Source organism: Notolepis coatsorum (genome assembly GCF_963971535.1).
Source record: "Notolepis coatsorum genome assembly, chromosome: 3".
Lineage (NCBI taxonomy): Eukaryota > Metazoa > Chordata > Actinopteri > Aulopiformes > Paralepididae > Notolepis > Notolepis coatsorum.
Window position 1 is genome coordinate 67,484,111 of NC_140167.1, and position 22,395 is coordinate 67,506,505.

Here is a 22,395-nt window from a genome sequence, read left to right on the forward strand (position 1 = left end):
CCAAGGACTCATTACAACACACTAGTCGTGTCATGTGGGGACCCGCCAGAAATGGGCCCAGAACCCATTCTAGGTTCAGAGCCATGTGTTGAGACAACCTCTGGGCCAAAGGGACACCAGAACAGAGTGCGAATACCACACTGTCCTCATTCCACTGTAAATGGATGGAATGGAGATGATCATAGTGCCGGGTCTGCTTCAGGGAAACCAGAACACGGATGAGGGTCGGAGACGGAGGACGGGGACGTAAAACGCTAAACTGCTATCTCGTCTCCCAGACAGTCCGGGGGACCCTGCCGGTGGAGCACGTTCAGCAGCCGCAGTGTCTCCTCGTCCGTCCCCCAGCCGTAGATCTCCAGCCCCTCGTCCTCCTCCTCCTCCTCGTCCCTCTCGTCGTCGCTGTCGTCCGTGTTGGACTCGTACTCCGAGGCGATCCCCGACTCGCGGAACCTGGACGACTCCAGGGCGCCGGGGGACTCAAGCTTGCGGCTCGGCGACGTCATCGTCACCACCTCAGAGATCACCCCCGGGTCCCCCTGACCTTTCAACTCCGACCATTGGAACGTGGTGGTGGTGGTGGTGGGGGGTCGTGGGAGCGGAGGGGGCCCCGGGGGGCCAGGCAGGAAACGGAAACACTCCAGTTTGAGGAGACACTGGTCCCTAACGTTACCTAGCGGGCTTCCCAGGGCCGCGTTGGAGGAGGAGAAGGCGCTGCCGGTCCCGTCGCCCAGGGAGAAGAGGTTCAGCGTCGAAACCTCGGGCTTGGGGGTCGTGGGGTCACAGAGCACCGGGGGCACGGTGGAGCGGAACGTGATCTCCAGTAGGCTGTCCTGGGACCCCACTGGATGGAGAGAGAGAGAGAGAGAGAGAGAGAGAGAGAGAGAGAGAGAGAGAGAGAGAGAGAGAGAGAGAGAGAGAGATGAAGGAAGATAAAGAGAGAGAGGGGGGGAGGGGGGGCAAGGGAGAGAGGGGGGAGAGAGACAAAGGGAGAGAGAGAGTGAGAGATGAAGTTTGAGAGAGAGATGAAGGGAGAGAAAGAGAGGGAAAGACAGATGAAGGGGCAGATAGAAAGAGGGAGGGCAATGGAGTAGAGAGAGAAATGAAGGGAGATATAGAGGGAGAGAAAAAGAGGGAGGGCAAGGGAAGAGAGACAGAGGGAGGGAGGGAAGAGATTAATGGATGGAGAGAGAGGGAGGGAGGGCAAGGAAGGAGAGACAGAGTGAGGGAGGGAAGGGAGAGAGGGGGGGGTTGAATGTGAGAAAACAAAATGCACACATCCTCACGGCCAGTGGTTCAAGGCAGGTGGATTCAATAGTAAACCAGCAAACTGAAAAGCTGCCATTTCAATTATTATTTTCTTTTGCATCAAGTGGCGTTTTGAGGCTCCTCTTCAGACTCAATGAAAAGCTTTAGTCACCGTCTTACAGAAATAACTTTTTTTATTAAGTCTTAAGAAGAGAATTGTGTGCTCGAAATGTCACTTGATGTAAAAAAGAAAGATAATAATTGAATGGGAGCTTTTAAGTGTGCCGACTTTGCTCTATATTCCTACACAGTACACACACACACACACACGCACACGCACACACACACACACACACACACACACACACACACACACACACACACACACACATTCCACTATTGCTTTTCAACTTTCCTTTATACCTGGATAACCTTAATCTCTTTCATGACACATGTTAACTCTAACCTTTTATTATAATTGTATTCTCCATTAGATGATTTGCAGGATATAATGATGAGAAAGATGCGAGAGGGGGCGGGGGGGTGGATAACATGATAACGGTCACAAGCTGGATTTTAACCCACGACATGACATGACATGACAAGTACATGGTATCAGTCTGGTGAGCTAACATGGTGCCTCAGGTACAGGTCAGAATACTGATGCCTCTTACAGGTTCCAGCTGAGAGGTATTAGCTGGAAAACACAATGGGGCCTGAAGTCTTATCTAGTACAGGTCCAAAGTTGATAACAATACCACAGAAAATTTGTGTTTCACACATGTTTTTCTAATGGTATGTATAGGTATGTTTATCCAAAATGGCCATTGGCACCAATGAAGTAATGCGCACAGCAGATGTCGAACTGGTCTGGACCTTTACGCAGAGAGAAAACCATATATATCCTGGGAAACATCCCTCACGTCAGGTATCGTCGTTTCCAGAATTTCATTGGCTACAAAAAGAGTAAATAATTTTCACGTGATTGGTCCGGTCACCGGAAGGTAGGGCTGACCCCTATTAATCGATTAGTTGACTAATCGGTCGAAAGGAGCCGTAGTCGACTGGCCAACCTCTTAGTCAAATATATATATAAAAAAAATATATATATATTAATATTTTTTTATTTTTATTTTTTGTATCATTCTTTCCAAAATAAAAGAGGCCTAAAAGCGTGGCTAACGCTAATGGCACGCATACCAGAGGCTAACTGCCTATGAAAACAGGCACAGAGGCACTGAAAGAGGATTTCACCCATCTAATGAACACACTAGACTAGACAAATATCAAGATGTATCCATCAGTGGACCAATTGCATGCTTTTGCAGAGGACAAGAAGCCTTCAGTCGACTCCTTCAGACATTAAGCACCCCCCACAGCCCAAATGGAATGATAACAATTTTTTTTTTTTTTTTTTTTAATATTATACTTTTTTTTTTCTTTTTTTTAAAGTCGACCAATAGTCGACTAACGGCTAATTTTGGCCAATCCTAGTCGACCATCCAAATCCTTAGTAGGGGACAGCCCTACCGGAAGGCAAAACTGGAGGTGGTAACTTTTTCTAAACCGACGCTCGTTTGCTTGGAAGCACGTACTAGCTAGGGTGTCAATCAAACAGCGGCCATCTTAGCTTTCAACTGATGTATTGATTCAGAGACACTAAAACAGCGGGACGCCGTCAAACGAGGGCAAATGTGCGGAGCATTAAGAGGTTAAACGGGTCTGATGGAAGCGCGAGACGGGACAGAGACACACTGAGGGACAGACAGTACAGGGTCACACAGGAGGAGAGCGCAATCTAAAGTGTGAAGGGAATGACAAAGAGAACGGAGAGATGTGAGGACGGAGAGATGTGAGGACGGAGGGAGAGGGGGACGAAGAGGGGGACGAAGAGGGGGACGAAGAGGGGGACAAAGAGGGGGTGAACGGGACAAGAGGGGAACTGGAGATCGTGGTCAGCGATGGAGGAAGTGATTTCTGTGCATCCTTGTGTGAACGTGCGTATGTTTACGAATGCTTATGTGTAATTTGTATATCTATGGTGATATGATCATAGTAATCATAATAATTTTAACTACTCACCACACTCTAGTCTACCCATATACTCTATGATAGCATGTACAACAGTGCTGTACATATTCAATATATACATGATATATTTATATTTACCGCATATATATCCATATCCTATCTGTCTGCATATAATTATCCTATATACTTACTTATACACCTGCATATAACCCATATAACTCTGTATGATAGCATGTACAATAATGCTGTACTATCCACCTGTCCATACATACCTGCCCATAATTGTTTTACATATCTGTAGATACGTATACTATATCTATATCTGTACATATCCCTTACCTACTCTTTACTAGTTACACTGCTGGCCAGTATGACTACGGCCATACTGTCTTTATACCTGTATCACTGTACATATTGGTATTAGAACTCTGTACATACATCTGATTAGCACTATTACTTAGTTAGTACTAATTTATATATTTTATACCCAGTTTAATCACCTGTACATTGTATATTACTATTGCACTTTACTGTTACATTTGTACTCTGGTTCTAATCTAATAGAATAGTGTGTGTATATATATATATTAAAGTACTTAAATGCGAGTACATCGGAGATACAGCAATTGTTCTATGGCAAAGGATACCGTGCATTAAACTACCCCCCAAAGCAGCAGGTTGTGCTCACAAAGGCATTTCTATCAAACTGTTTCTCCAGTGAGTGCAGGGTGCATCAGATTACCACCATACAGGATGAAATGAGCTGTTTGGTGGAAATCACATTGCAAAAGCTCAGTCCTACTGTACCGTCAACACTGATAATAACTAGGGCTGTCAATCTGATTGTCCTGAGTTAACTGTGATTAATCGCATATTAACACTTTCAGAGCCCAAGCTTAATCTTGATTTACCGCTTGAATGCCCACCATCCACTTCAATGTTAGCGTTAATAACGCCTAATCTATGTTTTAAATTATGGAGAGCTTATCAATGACTCGTTTTCCAGTCAACATTGTCGAAACGGATTTTTTTTATCGGTTCATTTTCGTTTTATAGCATTTTGAAAAGCCCTCGTTTTCAAGGAAAATATAAATATTCCATGATAATCGCCCTTTACTGGAATATTCTAGAATACATGTCATTTTTCGGCCTATTTATGAATCGTTTTCAAATAAACGCTAGATTCTTGATAGTATATGTGTACGTATGCACGCTATATAGGCGATCTGAAAAATCGATTCTCTGATTTCCTCAAAGCGATCGCCCACACACACACATAGGGCGAACGCTGAGATCTCAGCGAATACAACTCTGATTATCCCAAGACTTGTAAAATAGATTCCTTACCTCAGATCAGATGTTCTCCAAAAAGATCATTCCAATTCCTGATCGCCATTCCAAAAATCGATCGCTTTTATTGATCCAACGCTACATACTGTATTATGTATTCCACGCTGTTCTGAGGCTCCACAATGAATCCGATCGGCTCGGGTTACATGCCTGAGAAGTAAAATGTGGATTCCGGATTTTTCTTTTCTCATCCATTTTCATTGAGTCCATTCCAAAAGGGTGCATTACCATCTGGGAGACGATAGGGGGCGGTTTTTTCACATCTGAGCTCCTACAGGGGCTGCATACCAACGGGAGACTCGGTTGATGAAATATGAATTCAGATCGCGAATAAAAAAATAAAACACTAATTGTCGTCGTGGGCATTCAGGCATTGGGCTGATAAAACGTCTTATCACGTTTTGGGCATTGAAAGTGTTAATCACACATTTTCTATACGTTTAAATGTACCTGAAAAGGGATATTTTTCAAATGTTTAATACTCTTATCAACATGAGCGTGGACAGATATGCTTGCTGTATGCAAATGTATGTCACTAGATAAAGTATAAATTATATAATGTGTGGACCCTCTCTGGAGCCCTTTTATCAGGGGCATTTCCACTCACTGGAGCTGGGTCCAGAGAACTTGGTCTCCAGCTCCTGGATCTGCTTGACCAGCAGGGAGATGTGTTGCAGCAGATCTTTGTTCTGCAGCAGTAGCTGGTGAACTCTGGCCTGGGCTTCTAGACGAGCTGTCGCCTCCGCACTCAACTGGTCCTTTAATAGGTGCACCTGGGAGAGAGAGAAAGGGAGAGAGAGAGAGAGAGAGAGAGAGAGAGAGAGAGAGAGAGAGAGAGAGAGAGAGAGAGAGAGAGAGAGAGAGAGAGAGAGAGAGAGAGAGAGAGAGAGAGAGAGAGAGAGAGAGAGAGAGAGAGAGATGTTACTTCATGGTACATAGACAGAGAGAATGGGAGGGTTGATTTCTACCATGCCTTTATGGTACATAAACACAAACACACACACAAAAGAGGCCATTGAAACCCCAGTGAAACCCAAACCTTGACCATATTCTGACCCTAACCTGATACTAACCTGATCCTAACATGGCCCTATTCTGACCCTAACCTAACCCTAACCTGATCCTATTGATCCTAACCTCAAACACTAATTGGAAAATCATTTTCTTGGGGTTGGTGTTTTTGTCCCCTATTGGACAATCTGTCCCCAATCAACTGGTTTATTCTCTGAAATGTGTCTCCAATCATATACTTATGTCAAGAATACACATACTATAGCCCAGCAACACATTAAATGACTATAGCCCAGAGACATAGAAAGAGAGAGAGATAAAGAGAGAGGGAGATAAACAGAGAGAGAGATAAAGAGAGAGAGAGAGAGAGTTAGAGAGAGAGAGAGCAGGAATGGAGAGACAACGTATTTTCCTCTCACACATTGCACAGGTGCACCTACACACATGTATTCAGATGCACACACCCACACACACTCACACAAAGAGAGGTTGCAGTCTTGACCCCTATTTAATCAGTGGAACAGACACGGAACATTATTCAACAGGTAAGCGTGGAATTGGGTGCCACTCAATTATCATCCCCGGGCAGAAGCAGTTCTGTCCGTAGCTCCGCGCGGCTCAGCGGCTAGAGTCTGACAGCAGTTCTGAAAGGTTAGTTAATAGAAAAAGTGGCGCTCATACCCAAGACGGTGAAATATTTCTTCTTTTGAAACTTACCGCCGCATGAGTGACAGGGGGAGGAGGGGCCCGGGGGAGGAGGGGTCCGGGGGAGGAGGGGCCCGGGGGAGGAGGGTTGTCACGTTGCATCAAGAGCGTGACGGCGAAACATGGTTCTTATCTCCACTGTCGTAGGTTTCCTATTTAAGTGCAAACGTTGCACTGATAGCAGAATACATTAACCCTTTCACTACCACACTACATAAGGTTAACCCTTCACTACCACACTACAGAAGGTTAATCTTTCACTACCACACTACAGAAAGTTAACCTTTCACTACCACACTACAGATGGTTAACCATCTGTAGTGTGGTAGTGAAAGGGTTAACAGTATGTAGTGAAAGGGTTAACCTTATGTAGTGTGGTAGTGAAAGGGTTAACAGTCTGTAGTGAAAGGGTTAACCTTATGTAGTGTGGTAGTGAAAGGGTTAACCCTTTGTCGTGTGGCAGTGAAAAGGTTAAAAGAAGGACAGGCAGCTGAGGCAGCATGGACCCCCCCTCCCCCCCCCCCCCCCCCCATGCAATCATGCAGAAGGATCTGTGCTCATGATTTTTCAGCAAAGAAGGCGGTTAAGAAAGTCTTGGCCGCCTGATTAACTCACTGACTGGGCGGCTCTTATTTCAAAACATCTCACTCTGCTTGCAGATATTGTTGCTCATTTTGAGAAACAAGACATTCAAGCCTTTTCTTATGAGATTATTTCCCCCCCTTTTTTATGATGAATAATAAAGTCATATCATGACACAAGCAACATTCCTTAACACCAGGCCATTATCTTCTAGTGAAGAGCGAATAAAAAAAAATATGTATCCACTTTTTCTGTGTTTTTCTCCCATCCCAATTTAGTCATGCCAATTCCCCCCTCCACTTCCTGGCCATTGCTCGCATGTGCCCCCCACTGGTCGGTCTAGGGAGGGTTGATAGATACTATCACATGTCCCCTCCGATACATGCAGAGTCAGCCAGCCACTTCTTTTCACCTGCCAGCGCGGACTCTCATTGGTGAGGTTTAACGTGTGTGAGGCTCACACTACCCTCACCATCTCCCTCCCTCGCTGTGCAGGCCCCCTGACCGACCTGTAGGAGTCGCTGTTTACAACGACCAGAATACCACCCACCGGCTTCCCTCCCGCTGACTCTGCCAATTGAGCCAGTATGACGGCCGGCCAAGCAGGCAACGCTGACAGCCGGATTCGATACCAGTGTCTCTCGCGTTGGTGACGAGCGCTTAGTCCGCTGCGCTACCCGGCCGCCTTGAAGAGCAAACATTTTAAACTAAGTCCGATAGATGCGGTCAAGTGTAGCTCAATGGGTAAAGTGTGTGGTGCTCTGAGCCAGGGCTGACCAAACACTGCCAGGGTTAGGGGTTCAATGCCCACCCATACTGAAAAGTTATTCAGTTGTAAAATACTTGTAAAATACAGTACTTATGTCCAAGTACTGGAAAAGCACTACAGAAATGAATTAAATCAGATGAGTCTGAATGCAAGGTAAAACCCCTTGAGATGCATAGACGTGGACAGCAGTAAAGTCGTTGAAACTCAAAACGAGTCTAAGGGTCCCAGGTTTTTTAATTACAATTCAACGAGACGGCAACTACACAGGGCTGCAAAATCCCGTAACCATGGCAGCATATCAGACAGAAAGTATAGTTTCCGTTGGAACAATTACTCTCTTCAAACATTATCGTTGCTTTAATATTAAGTGTGTATCTCTAACTCCAGCTATGCTGTAGTGTGCGGATTATAGCTCTCATGGTTAAAGGAACACACCAACATTATGGGAAATCGTCTTTAACACTTTCCGTGCCACTCACGAGATTTCTCTGTTTTTTTTATAGGTGGTTGCTAGCCACTCACGAGATTTCTCGGATTTTTTTTTTTTTTTTTTTTTAGCGATCTGAAAAATTATTGCATCACCCGAGCCTACCCGAGTATAGCCGAGGGGCGCCGGCGATCACTGTGGAAAAAAGCGCCCCCTGTCGTCTCCCAGATGACATAAGTGATTTTGGAATGGACTCAATGAAAATGAATGGGGAAAAAAATCCGGTACTCCACATTTTCCAGTTCACTGATCCAGCCGGGGTTACCACAGTTCATTCTGGAACCTCAGATCCCCGTTGATCATGGAGATCTACAGTATCGCGTTGGATCCATACACGTATCGATTTTTTCGAATGGTGATCAGGAATTGGAATATACCAGTTGGATACCATCTGATGTCAGGTAAGGACTCTATGTTATCAGTGTTAGGATAATCAGAGTAAGTTTGATGAAGTTATAAGCTGTTTTGTGAAATGTCCTCTTTCGGTTTCACTGTAAAAGTCCGAGAGGAAATCAACGGAGCGATTATCAGTGCGCGGCCGTAATGTGCTTGCGTGCACGTATAATATTGATCATCTAGCGTTTATTTGAAAACGATTCATAAAAAGGCCGACGAATATCAACGTTGTGGAATATTCCACTAAAAGACGATTTTCATAGAATGCTCCAGAATGAGCTGTTTTTTATATCAAAACGGGGGCTTTTCTAACTGCTCTGAAACGGAAACGACGCGATAAAAAAACAATCTGCCTTCACAGCACTGACTGGAAAATAGTATTTGATAATGCGATGGGCAGATTAGACACATAGCCATAATTTAAAACATAGATTAGGCGATATTAACGTTAACATTGGCGCCGATGGTGGCATTCAGCCGGTAAAACGGAAAACCAGGCGTGGCGCTCAAAGTGTTAAGAGGAGATAGATACTAATTTCCTCTCTGTGCGTTCAGTAGAATTCAATGTCAAACAAAATTAATGTGTGCAAAATGGTTTTGAGTTTTTGGATGTGTGTGAGATTATGTGCAAAATAAATCAGCATTGTTTTTTGGTGAAGTGCCCTTTAAAGGCTATTGTTAGTAACCCCCGGTCCATTTCCCGGTGTCTCTCTCTCTCTCTCTCTCTCTCTCTCTCTCTCTCTCTCTCTCTCTCTCTCTCTCTCGCTCTCTCTCTATGACCTATCCTGTGTAACACGCTCCACCTGCTAATGAACAACCAGCGAGGCCTTGAGTCTCAATTCACTGCATCCCCTTCCAATGCCTCTCACCTACGCTGCACTCCTCTCCTCGCCTCCTCCTCCTCCTCTCCTTCAGAGACAGAATGTGAGGTGTAGGAAGAGAGTGATCAGGTTCCATTACCCCTTCCCTTAGCAGCAAATAAAGAGGTTGTCATGGGAACCGGACTCATCAATGATGGTCGTAGACAGATCTTCATGATCAATATAGTCCGGCAGCGTGGCTACATGAGTAGAGCTCCGGACTCATGATCGGAAGATCACCGGTTCAAGCCCCGGTCAAGGCTGCTGTCGGACAGCGGTGTTGTTGTCCAGCAGGGGGCACTCTGTCCTTTGGACTTGTCAGTAACAATGCCCCTGTTACAGTGATAGGGACACCGTACAGCTGCGAGTGTCGTCCTTCGGATGAGACGCTAAACCATGGTCCTGACTGAATTCGGTTGTTAAAGAACCCAGGGCGCTTATCGTAAAGAGTAGGGGGTTCCCCGACGTTCCTGGCCAAATTCTCAATCAGGTCTCTGACATCAAGGCCACCTAATCATCCCTTCCCCTTAATTGACTGATATCAATCCCTGTCTCCTGAGCCGTTCAGCCATTGTGTAGGGTGATGTGTGCCGGGTGCCATTGTATGGCAGCCATTGAGCCTGCGTAGCTCAAGGTTGGGTGCTGCCAGTGGTGGTGAAGGAGGCAATTTCCACCCTACATTGTAAAACGCTTTGAGTGTCTAGAAAAGCGCTATATAAATGCAATTAATTATTATTATTATAGGTTTAATAGTCAAACACATAGTAACAAGGTACACAGGCCCGGACTGGCCATCGGGAGCACCGGGAGTTTTCCCGGTGGCCTGGCCTGCACAGATAAAAAAAAAAAAAATTATATAAAAAAAAAAAAAAAAAAAAAAAATATTATTATTATTATTATTTTTTTTTGCCAGGCCATTGTTTCTAGTTGTGGCGGCGGCGCGGCGCGATAGTTAGATAACCTAGGTGGGTGGGGAACAACCAGGATTTCACTGTCTGCGGCAGAGTTGGAGAACTATCTGACTCTCTCCCTCACGCGGATCACAATGGAGCCGTGCTGCCGCTTGTGATTGGTGGAGGCGGGACCAGGCGATACAACTGATTGACAGCGGAGGCGGCGAATGGAATGGCAGACGGCACTCAGATGCAGAATAACAGCCAGGCAATGAGCCAGGTTGATTGATTGATTGATTGATTGATTGATTGATTGAAAACTTTATTAACAGATTGCAGAATGGGTACAGTACAGTACAGCTCAATGCATACAATTGTTAAGGGGATGCAGACCAGAGAAAGACTTTCGTCTTGTTTACATCAGGGTCCCCCATTTTTAATTCATCGTAACATATATGACATACAGATAGACAGTACTGCTACATACATTTATGACATACCAGATTTGCAAATACAGTACTGTTTGTGATACGAAAAGAGTCCAGAAAAGAAGTATATACATTTGACGTAGAAACTGTACATTGGAAGAGGTTGGGTAGGTGGGGGGGGGGGGGGTACTGTACATTGGAGGTGGTTGGGTGGGTGGGGGGGAGGTTGGGTAGGAGGGGTGGGTGGGGGACACTGTACAACTGTACAAGCAACACTGTACATTGGAATATTGACAAGACCATACTTGGTCATTTTTACTGTACATTGGAGGGGGTTGTGAGGGACTCGGGAGAGATACAGTAGAGCGAAATTCAATTAACGTTGATGTCAAGATGGACAGTGGAAGAAAAAGAAAGGGTGGAGGAGAGAGGGATAAAACAAAGAAAAAGAAAGGCCCTTACAGGAGAGAGTGGTTAACTGTATTATAATAGTAAATAGAAAAATATGTTGTGCTCTTGTTTTTTCTTTTTGAAGGTGGAGAGAGTAGCATTGCTAGTGCCACAACAGTTTTATTTGAGGTCCATAACAATACATTGTACTAAGCAATTGTTGGCTCATTAGTTTGTGATTCACATGCACTAAAATTCACCAGAATGCAGGAAATTAAGTCTTTGTAACAAAACATTTCCTGGTGGGGGACCCCCAGACCCCCCGCTTAAAAAGTGGCCTGATTGGGGCTATATTTCGCGCTATATCTCCCGGTATGAATTATTTCCCCAGTCCGGCCCTGAAGGTACATGTAGATTAAATTAGCTTGGCTGGGAGTGCTCTCATCCTGGCCAGTTAGGAGAACACTGAGGTGGCGAAGGGGAGGGTTTAGGGACGTTGGCTTTCTAGGCGTGAGATTCAAGCTATTGTCAAGCTATAATTGCTCCTGATGAACAGGTTGGCACCTTGCATGGTCGCCTCCGCCGTCGGTGTGTGAACGTGTGAGTGAATGGGTCAAATGTGAGGAACAAATTGTAAAACGCTTTTGATAAAAACGCTATATAAATGCAGCCATTTACCATTTAGTTGGTGAGAATTTTCAGGCACTGTAAACCTGTATTCATACTTAACTGCCACGCCCGTTCGTCGGAAGAAGAAGTACACAGTTATCTTCAAACACTGGTTTCGCTTTGTAGGGTCAATCACAAATAATCTAGATCTTTATCTAGAATAGAAGGCTGCGTGGATGGGCTTGCATGAACAGCGACAAGGCAGATCACAGTAAACACTGGGCATTTCCAAGAAGCAGTTTTGTCAAGTGTTTTTGTGGAAGCAAAAAAATTGTTAAAAAGGTTTAAAAAAAATGTAAAAAACAACAACAACATGAACTGTTCAAAAAGAAGTGCAGATAATTATTTCATCCAAAACAAATCCCCTTTTCGACCAACCCCACCCGACCTTATTATGCACCGTTCACTGGCAGAACTGTGTCAAAGATGTATCCTGAAACAGCCTAACTTTCCACAGCCCTGTGAGATGTACTCTGCATGGCTAATGGACACACTGAATAATAACAGCCACCAGCAGGGAATACAGCCAGACAGAATCTACTGGGAAAATAAGTTTTTATTTTTATTTTTTATTTTTGTATCTACACCGTTACAGTGGTGACTGCATATCTGATCAAAGAGAGGCTATCGCTCTGTCTGAAAGTACATTGGGTTAAATAGATCCCGCAGGGGCCCAACTTATTCTCATAGCCTTTCCCGTGGGGCCACACTGTGTCCTTGAGAATTGGGTCTGGTCTGAAGTGTAAGATAAGAGGGGAAAGAATTAAAAGAAAATGTAGATAAAAGAGATGAAAGTTGATGAAAAATAATATATATATAATTATATATTCCACTATATATACAGCCAGGTCCATACATATTTGTACATTGATACAATCTTCACAATTTTGGCTCTGTGCACCACCACAATGGAATTGAAATGAAACAAGATGTGCTTTAACTACTTAACACTTTGACTGCCATGAAACGTGTTTAGACGTCATTGCTGGCCATGCTCAAGTTGCCGGAGGACGCTGTACAGCGTCCTTATATCAATATTTCAAAAATCTGCGATCGGATTCATATGTCCCCTCCGCTGGCCTGAGATCCACCAGCAGGACCCACTGAGCTCTCTGGCGGTTCAGGAGCGCCATCTGGTGGCCGATCGGCGCAATCGCTTAACAGGATGTGCCATAGAGGTTGTGCTAGACGTCCGTAGTACTTCCGGGCACTCGCTATAGGTCCCGGGACTCTGGCTCGTCACGCTACACAGTGATCGATTGCCAATAACTCGATAAACAACATGATTTGGACGTATATACCATTATACAAGCTGGAGATGGACAGAGTAAATTTACATCCCATAATGATAAGACTTCTACTCTACGATGATCGCCCAACGGCGCGCGGAGACTGGGGTGAGTTTCAGCGTGTAACGTTACCGTCTTCGATACTAACTGCTATTATCAACATTTGACCCACATTAGATGATTGGTATAACGCTGCCCACGGAATTATAAACGCCCCCTCGCCCATCCGGTCAACATCTAGTGTAGTAACTTCTAGAAGTACGTCTAGTTGGAATTTTTTATATCGCGCTGATTGCCATCAAACTGTATTTCATCATCAATATAATGCATTTGGGGCTATAGATCACATTCTGGAGAAAGCTGCAGAAAGAGATGAAAACATACTTATACATTAGACCATACTTTACTATGAATATGTGAATGAAAAAGTTTAACGTTGCTACACAATGAACAATACATATAGGACTTTGAATGGGCCCTAATAATGGCAATGTAGCAATAGAATTTAAAAAGTTATAGCCATGCAAAGAAGGGGTACTTCTCCATAGACAAATAGAGCCGGCAATCTATGGTATATCATGAATTTAACCCAAGGCAACCAAAGTAGGTGGGGTACCGTCGTCAGGCTGATGTGCCCGTGCGCGGAACGCACAAAGTCACGGCACTTTGCGAGCGTCTAGCGGCTGCATTTTTCGTTGAACATATAATATACCGTTCGAATGATCTATTTGTTGCTGCCACCTCACTCAACCAAATCCGTGCCTCGTCGTTGAGCAGTCCGATATGGATTGCATTTATATTTATAGCGCTTTTATCCAAAGTGCTTTACAAGTTATGCCTCACATTCACCCATTCACTCACACAAAGCGACGGCGGAGGCAACTGTGCAAGGTGCCAATCTGCTCATTGGGAGCAGTTAGGGGTTCAGTGTCTTGCTCAAGGACACTTTGATGTGTGCTGCCAGGAGGAGCTGGAACCTTCAGATTGCCAAACGACCGCTCTACCTCCTGAGCCACTGTCACCCCTGAGCCTATAAACATTGAATTATACACAGGAATTGACATATATACTGTACAATAAGTGCGTAGTTAGATCATATTTGTAAGCTCCCCACAACCCCTCCGTCCACAGTGAACACTCCGTAAAAGCACTTTATGACATAGACCAAAATGTCCCCGTATTCCAGAAACGCATTTTCTATTCTCTATTTTTGTTGTGTGGAAGGTCATTAAAAAAGACTAATGCAATAGGATTTAAAATAAGCTTCAAGCATACGGTAATGGCTGCTTTGGCTGCTTTTTTATCCAAAGCGCTTTACAATTTGTTACTCACATTGTACCCATTCACTCACAAATTCACTCACATATTCACACACCGACGGCGGAGGTAACCATGCAAGGTGCCAACCTGCTCATCGGGAGCAGTTAGGGGTTAAGTCAAGGACACATCGACATGCTGCCCGGGAGGAGCGGGAATCAAACCGGGAACCTCCGGATTGCCAGACGACTGCTCTACCTCCCGAGCCACTGTCGCCCCTTAGAGGGTGACGAGAGAGCGACGGAGGAAGGGAGAGAGAGGATACACTGAAACATCATGAGCCATGAATCCACTGAGCCACAGGAGCCACTCAGGATGAACTGTAGATAATTATGAAACCGAGGATGTACTCCTCACACATGATTAGCACCACGCTGCCGGCCTGCCCACCACGCTGCCTGCCTGCCCACCACGCTGCTTGCCTGCCCACCACGCTGCCGGCCTGCCCACCACGCTGCCTGCCTGCCCACCACGCTGCCTGCCTGCCCACTACGCTGCCTGCCTGCCCACCACGCCGCCTGCCTGCCCACCACGCTGCCTGCCTGCCCACCACGCTGCCTGCCTGCCCACCACGCTGCCTTCCCACCACGCTGCCTGCCTGCCCACCACGCTGCCTGCCTGCCCACCACGCTGCCTTCCCACCACGCTGCTTGCCTGCCCACCACGCCGCCTGCCTGCCCACCACGCTGCCTGCCTGCCCACCACGCTGCCTGCCCACCACGCCGCCTGCCTGCCCACCACGCCGCCTGCCTGCCCACCACGCTGCCTGCCTGCCCACCACGCCGCCTGCCTGCCCACCACGCTGCCTGCCCACCACGCTGCCTGCCTGCCCACCACGCCGCCTGCCTGCCCACCACGCTGCCTGCCTGCCCACCACGCTGCCTGCCTGCCCACCACGCTGCCTGCCTGCCCACCACGCTGCCTGCCTGCCCACCACGCCGCCTGCCTGCCCACCACGCTGCCTGCCTGCCCACCACGCTGCCTGCCTGCCCACCACGCTGCCTGCCTGCCCACCACGCTGCCTGCCCACCACGCTGCCTGCCTGCCCACCACGCTGCCTGCCTGCCCACCATGCCGCCTGCCTGCCCACCACGCTGCCTGCCTGCCCACCACGCTGCCTGCCCACCACGCCGCCTGCCTGCCCACCACGCCGCCTGCCTGCCCACCACGCCGCCTGCCTGCCCACCACGCTGCCTGCCCACCACGCTGCCTGCCTGCCCACCATGCCGCCTGCCTGCCCACCACGCCGCCTGCCTGCCCACCATGCCGCCTGCCTGCCCACCACGCCTGCCTGCCCACCACGCCGCCTGCCTGCCCACCACGCCGCCTGCCCACCACGCTGCCTGCCCACCACGCCGCCTGCCCACCACGCTGCCTGCCCACCACGCCGCCTGCCTGCCCACCACGCCGCCTGCCCACCACGCTGCCTGCCCACCACGCTGCCTGCCTGCCCACCACGCCGCCTGCCTGCCCACCACGCTGCTGAGAGAGAGAGAGAGAGAGTCGAGATAAGAGACTGCATGAATGCATGCTAATCTTCTGTGAGTCCTGAATTAGGTCAAATCTCATTAGCCAGTGACAGATCAGAGTGTGTGGAGCGATTCATCTCAAAGATATTCTTCAAACTGAAACACTCTCTCTCCTCCGACTTCATTACTGTAACTCACTCCTGTGTTTCTCTCGGTCCAAACGAGCGGTGATCAGCAGCGCTAGCGAGCCAGTTAATTATGCATCCATCATGTTCTCAGACTCAATCCAGACAGAAGGAAAATATACCAGTTGAGATCCGAGTTTCTTTTATTTCAGGAAACCAGACCGATGAAAAACTGTAACAACTTCACTGATTCATGTCCGAGTGTGTGATTCAAATGACTACATTTCCCCTCTTTTTGAAATGGGGGTAGTTGTGTTGGGCTCCGACAGTTGTTAATGCATGGGGTTCCTCCGCCTCTTACCCCTCCAAAAAAATGGAGAAAGTAGAACTTGAGTCAGATTTTGTCAGATGCAACCCCCCCTCCGGATATGGACCACTAGCCTTAAAACTTAGGGAGAGGTGTTTTTGGCCAACAGTTAGGCTAGTGTTCCGTATCCGCTTCCATTCATTTGTGTTAAGCAAGGCTAGCTCGCAGCCAGATAGCTTTCTACTGAACGCACAGAGAGGAAATGAGTATATATCTTCTATATTCTATTCTATACTCTATATATTATATTCCATAATCGTGGCATGTTCCTTTAATGGGTCTGTCTGTTGTTTTATTTTTATTTTTTTACTTTACGGCTTGGCTGTCTAGTGACAACCGTTAAACTGTGATTATTTTGTCTGGTTTGGGAGCTTGGCTGGGCCCAGCGCGCTGTGGGTGGGAGGGACCTTGTACTTGACCCATCCTGACTCTGAAAGACAAGCCATATGGGCCAAGAGTCCACGGTTAAATCGACTGAGAGACTGACTGCCTGAGAGACTGACTGCCTGAGAGACTGACTGCCTGAGAGACTGACTGCCTGACTGACTGCCTGAGAGACTGACTGAGAGACTGCCTGCCTGACTGAGAGACTGCCTGCCTGCCTGAGAGACTGCCTGCCTGCCTGAGAGACTGCCTGACTAAGAGACTGCCTGACTAAGAGACTGCCTGACTGAGAGACTGACTAAGAGACTGCCTGACTGAGAGACTGCCTGACTAAGAGACTGCCTGACTAAGAGACTGACTGCCTAAGAGACTGCCTGACTAAGAGACTGCCTGACTAAGAGACTGCCTGACTGAGAGACTGACTAAGAGACTGCCTGACTGAGAGACTGCCTGACTAAGAGACTGACTGCCTAAGAGACTGCCTGACTAAAAGACTGCCTGACTAAGAGACTGACTGCCTAAGAGACTGCCTGACTAAGAGACTGCCTGACTAAGAGACTGCCTGACTAAGAGACTGACTGCCTAAGAGACTGCCTGACTAAGAGACTGCCTGACTAAGAGACTGCCTGACTAAGAGACTGCCTGACTAAGAGACTGCCTGACTAAGAGACTGACTGCCTAAGAGACTGCCTGACTAAGAGACTGCCTGACTAAGAGACTGCCTGACTAAGGTAGTGTGAACGCAGACCAAAATCAAACAATGTATCATTTTCACATTTGGTCCACCAGAAAGTCCGCGAACACACCCTAAGAGACAGACTGACTGAGAGACTGTCTGACTAAGAGACAGACTGACTGAGAGACTGCCTGACTAAGAGACAAGTAGCAGAGAGAAGATGTTGTCATTCACACATGCACACACACACATGTGCACAAACACAAGCGTGGACACAGACATTTATGTTCAAACTGTGTACACATACACATCTGTGCCCCCCCCCCCCCCCCCCCCATTGGTTTTCAGTAATCTCTCTTCCTCTGTGCATTCATTCATAATTTGCAGTATTTGGTTTGGATTATCAGTTTAGGACTCTTTTGTTTGACCTTGAGCAGTAGATTCAACTCTCCTCCCTCATCACGGCTTGTTTGCTGAGTCAAAGTTAACTCTGTACAACATTGGTACCCGATAGGGAGGTGTGTGTGTGTGTGTGTGTGTGTGTGTGTGTGTGTGTGTGTGTGTGTGTGTGTGTGTGTGTGTGCGTGTGTGTGTGTGTGTGTGTGTGTGTGTGTGTATGGCAGTATGGACGTGCATGTGCAAAGAGACGCCTTAAGGACTACACCAGGGACCTCCTAAAGTGTGCAAACATCACGCAGCTTGAAACTCTGGCACTCGACAGATCAGCCTGGCAAGTCACACTGCAGTTTCCCAAATACACCAAACGAACCAAGACCGAAGATCTGAGAGGCGCACGCAACGACACTAGCGGGCGGCTGGCATCCCCCAGGTATCTGGCTTCCCTTGCGCCATCTGTGGACGGGTGTGCGGCTCAAGGATCGGACTCAACGCCCATGAGAAGTGGCACCAGCGGCAGCGGCGCTAACCCCCCCCCCCCCTCACCCCATCCCTGGAGCAAGCGTCATCATCGAACACAATGGACAGCTAAGAGTGTATGTATGGCAGTATGGACGTGTGTGTGTGTGTGTTGGTCACAGATATATTAACACAATGGGGTGGACGCCACACTGTAATCCTTTTAGTCTCCTTGCTCATTGCTGACTCACACACTTTCTAAACACAACAGACTAACGCCGACTTAAAACCTTCCCAACAGAACACAGATGCAACGACCTCTCACAGCCAACCACCAAGGAAAGTGCGTCACATTTTCCATTACATATAACTACCGAAGACACTCTGGAGCCGGCTGGCAGCGTTCAATTCCAACGAGCCAATGACTAAATTCACTCTCACATTATTGTAGCGCCTCCCACTGGGGACTAGAGAGCACGACGGGGGGGGGGGGCGTGTCAGAGGAGAGACTCTCAGGTCTGCATATTTCTTCCAGAGCTGTCGATGGAAGCACCCAGGGAGACCGACCGACGTCTCGCTTCTTCTGGGTCTCAGGCTGAATGACGAAGGCTACGTCCACACTGCAAGCAACAGTGGCCAGAATCTTATTTCTTTCTTTTCTGTTTCATGATGGCGTGAACAGCACAAATCATGGAAACTGATCTTTTCAATTCTGATTCGGGCCACTTTGGCTACATTCACACTGCAAGCCTTAGTGCTCAAATCGGATTTATTGCTCAGATCGGATTTATTTTGTTTGGCTGTTCACATTCTTTTTTAAATGTGGCCAATATCAGATTCCAGTGTGAACCGGTCATATCATCTGATCTTGGCCACATTTAAAAAATAATGTGAACAGCCAAACAAAAAAAGAATCATATTGAACACTAAAGCTTGTAGTGTGAACATAGCCAAAGATGTCGGCTAGTGTGGATATTCCCAAACCGAATGAATAATTTAACCACAAGACTGCTTAGCGAGCTCATTATCCTCATAACAATGATATCTGTGAGGACCAAGTGGTGCATCAGCTTTCATTAAAAATGTACAGACCTGGAAGGCTGATATATCCCTTTTGTAGCTACTGTGTCACACGAGAAAAGGAATGTAAGAGGAAAAGCCAAGCTAGCAGCTTCCCTGGTGAACATGTCAGCTGGTTCTTCAACCAGCTGACTCTGTGTCTAAAATGGAACACACTTGATATTGAAAAGCCAAATGTATTTACAGTATGAAGCACATTTAGTGCTGTACAGACCAGGACATGTAATAAAACAGAAAGAGCTCACGTGGACATCAATACACACAGTAGTGCAGAGACACAAATCAACAGATTACACTCCTTAGTTCAAATACTCCACTTAAACACTTCCGATGGACCCATCATAGGTGGTGGGTCTGAAAAGACACACAGACACACAGACACACACACGCACACACACACACACACACACACACACACACACACACACACACACACACACACACACACACACACACACACACACACACACGCACACACATACACCTACAGTATTAACCATCTTTCTCTCTCACATTCACACGCACACAAACACACGCACCTATTAACCATCTTTCTCTTCTCTCACACATACACCTATTAACCATCTTTCTGTCTCGCACACACACACACACACACACACACACGCACACAAACACACGCACCTATTAACCATCTTTCTCTTCTCTCACACATACACCTATTAACCATCTTTCTGTCTCACTTGCACACACACGCACACACACACACACACACACACACACACACACACACACACACAACATAGTCTGAGAACGACTGTGGCCCTTGGCCTAGAGGAGCAGTTCTCAGACCAGCTGCAGTCATTATGGAGCTCTCAGAGCAGCTGCAGTCATTATGGAGCTCTATGGAGTTCTCAGAGCAGCTGCAGTCATTATGGAGCTCTATGGAGTTCTCAGACCAGCTGCAGTCATTATGGAGCTCTCAGACCAGCTGCAGTCATTATGGAGCTCTCAGAGCAGCTGCAGTCATTATGGAGCTCTATGGAGTTCTCAGACCAGCTGCAGTCATTATGGAGCTCTCAGACCAGCTGCAGTCATTATGGAGTTATCAGAGCAGTTGCAGTCATTATGGAGCTCTATGGAGTTCTCAGAGCAGTTGCAGTCATTATGGAGCTCTCAGACCAGCTGCAGTCATTATGGAGCTCTCAGATCAGCTGCAGTCATTATGGAGCTCTCAGATCAGCTGCAGTCATTATGGAGCTCTCAGACCAGCTGCAGTCATTATGGAGTTCTCAGAGCAGCTGCAGTCATTATGGAGCTCTCAATAATAATAATAATAATAAATAAAATTTATATAGCGCCTTTCATAGAACCCAAGGTCGCTTTACAATCAGGACAAAAAATAGGGCAAGGAAAGTAGGGGGGGGGGGGGGGGGGGAAGAGGGGATGAGGGAAAGTAGGGGATAATGGACCTAATTTAATCTAAAACTAACTGATGGGGAAAGCCTTGGTGAAGAGGTGTGTTTTTAGAGCGGATTTGAAGGTGTCCAGGGTTGGGGCGTTGCGGATTTTGGGGGGGAGAGAGTTCCAGAGGGTAGGGGACGCCACGCTGAAGGCTCTGTCCCCAAAAGTCCGTAACCTGGTGCAAGGGATGGAGAGGAGACCTAGATCAGAGGATCGTAGGTTCCGGGATGGAGTGTACTGGTGGAGGAGATCAGACAGGTACCGGGGGGCGAGGGCATGGAGGGATTTGTAGGTGAGGAGCAGGAGTTTGAAGGTGATGCGGAACCTGACTGGAAGCCAGTGGAGATGGATGAGGGTGGGGGTGATGTGCTGCCAGGGCTTGGTGTGAGTGAGAACCCTGGCAGCTGAGTTCTGGACATACTGGAGCCTGTCCAGGGCTTTGCTGGGTACCCCGAACAGGACTCCATTACAGTAGTCTAACCGGGAGGTGACAAATGAGTGGATCAGGGTCTCAGCCACAGAGTCTGAGAGTGAGGGTCGGAGACGGGAGATGTTCCTGAGGTGGTAGAAGGCAGACTTGGTGACAGATTTGATGTGGGAGTGAAATGAAAGTGTGGAGTCAAGGGTGACGCCCAGGTTACGGACTTCGAGAGACAGGGAGATGGAACAGCCGTCAACGTGGAGGAGGAGATCTCCAACCTTCCCGAGCAGTGCCTTGGGGGCCACAACCATGAGCTCTGTCTTTTTGCTGTTGAGTTTAAGTAATTTGGTTGCCATCCAGGTTTTTATAGCGTGGAGGCAGTTGACTACAGACTGTGGGGGGAGCTGGGAGGATGGTGAGGTGCTGATGTAGAGCTGAGTATCATCAGCATAACAGTGGAAGTTGAGTCCGTGGTGACGTATAATCTGACTGAGGGGGAGCATGTAAATGGTGAATAGTAGGGGACCCAGCACAGAGCCCTGGGGGACACCGTGGTTGACTGGGGCCGGGGGGGAGGATGAGCCGCTGACGCTGACAAACTGAGATCTATTAGTGAGATATGAATGAAACCATGACAGAGCTGTACCGGTGATGCCTAGGTTGTCGGAGAGGCATTTGAGGAGGACTGAGTGGGATATTGTGTCGAACGCCGCGGAGAGGTCGAGAAGGATGAGGAGGCTGATGTGTCCGGAGTCTGCAGCAAGGAGGAGGTCATTAGTGATCTTGATGAGGGCGGTCTCTGTGCTGTGATGTGCTCGGTAGGCTGACTGAAGGGGTTCGTAGAGCTCATGGTTGGACAGATGTTGATGAAGCTGGGCGGCGACTGCCCTTTCCAAGGTTTTGCTTAGGAAAGGAAGGTTGGAGATCGGCCGGTAGTTGTCCAGCACCTCAGGTTCCAAACCAGGCTTTTTTAGGATGGGAGTGATGGAGGCGGTTTTGAAACAGGAGGGAACTATTCCAGATGACAGAGAGGAGTTGATGATGTCCGTTATGATGGGGCAGAGGGTAGGAAGGCAGGCCTTGACCAGTACCGTAGGCATGGGGTCGAGGGAGCAGGTGGAAGCTTTGGCTCTGGTAACCAGCTTCATGACCAGCGGAACATCCACTGGGGAGA

At 47.5% G+C, this 22,395-nt stretch overlaps 1 protein-coding gene across 1 annotated transcript in view; it reads right to left on the bottom strand.

The window, feature by feature from the left end:
- Positions 1 to 22,395, bottom strand: part of LOC311225843 (uncharacterized protein) — a 407,506-nt gene that overhangs the window by 14,913 nt on the left and 370,198 nt on the right. The window contains 3 exon segments of the mRNA XM_084311236.1: positions 671 to 841; positions 5,234 to 5,399; positions 14,933 to 15,901. Of these exon segments, the coding sequence (XP_084167362.1) occupies positions 671 to 841; positions 5,234 to 5,399; positions 14,933 to 15,901 (1,306 nt within the window).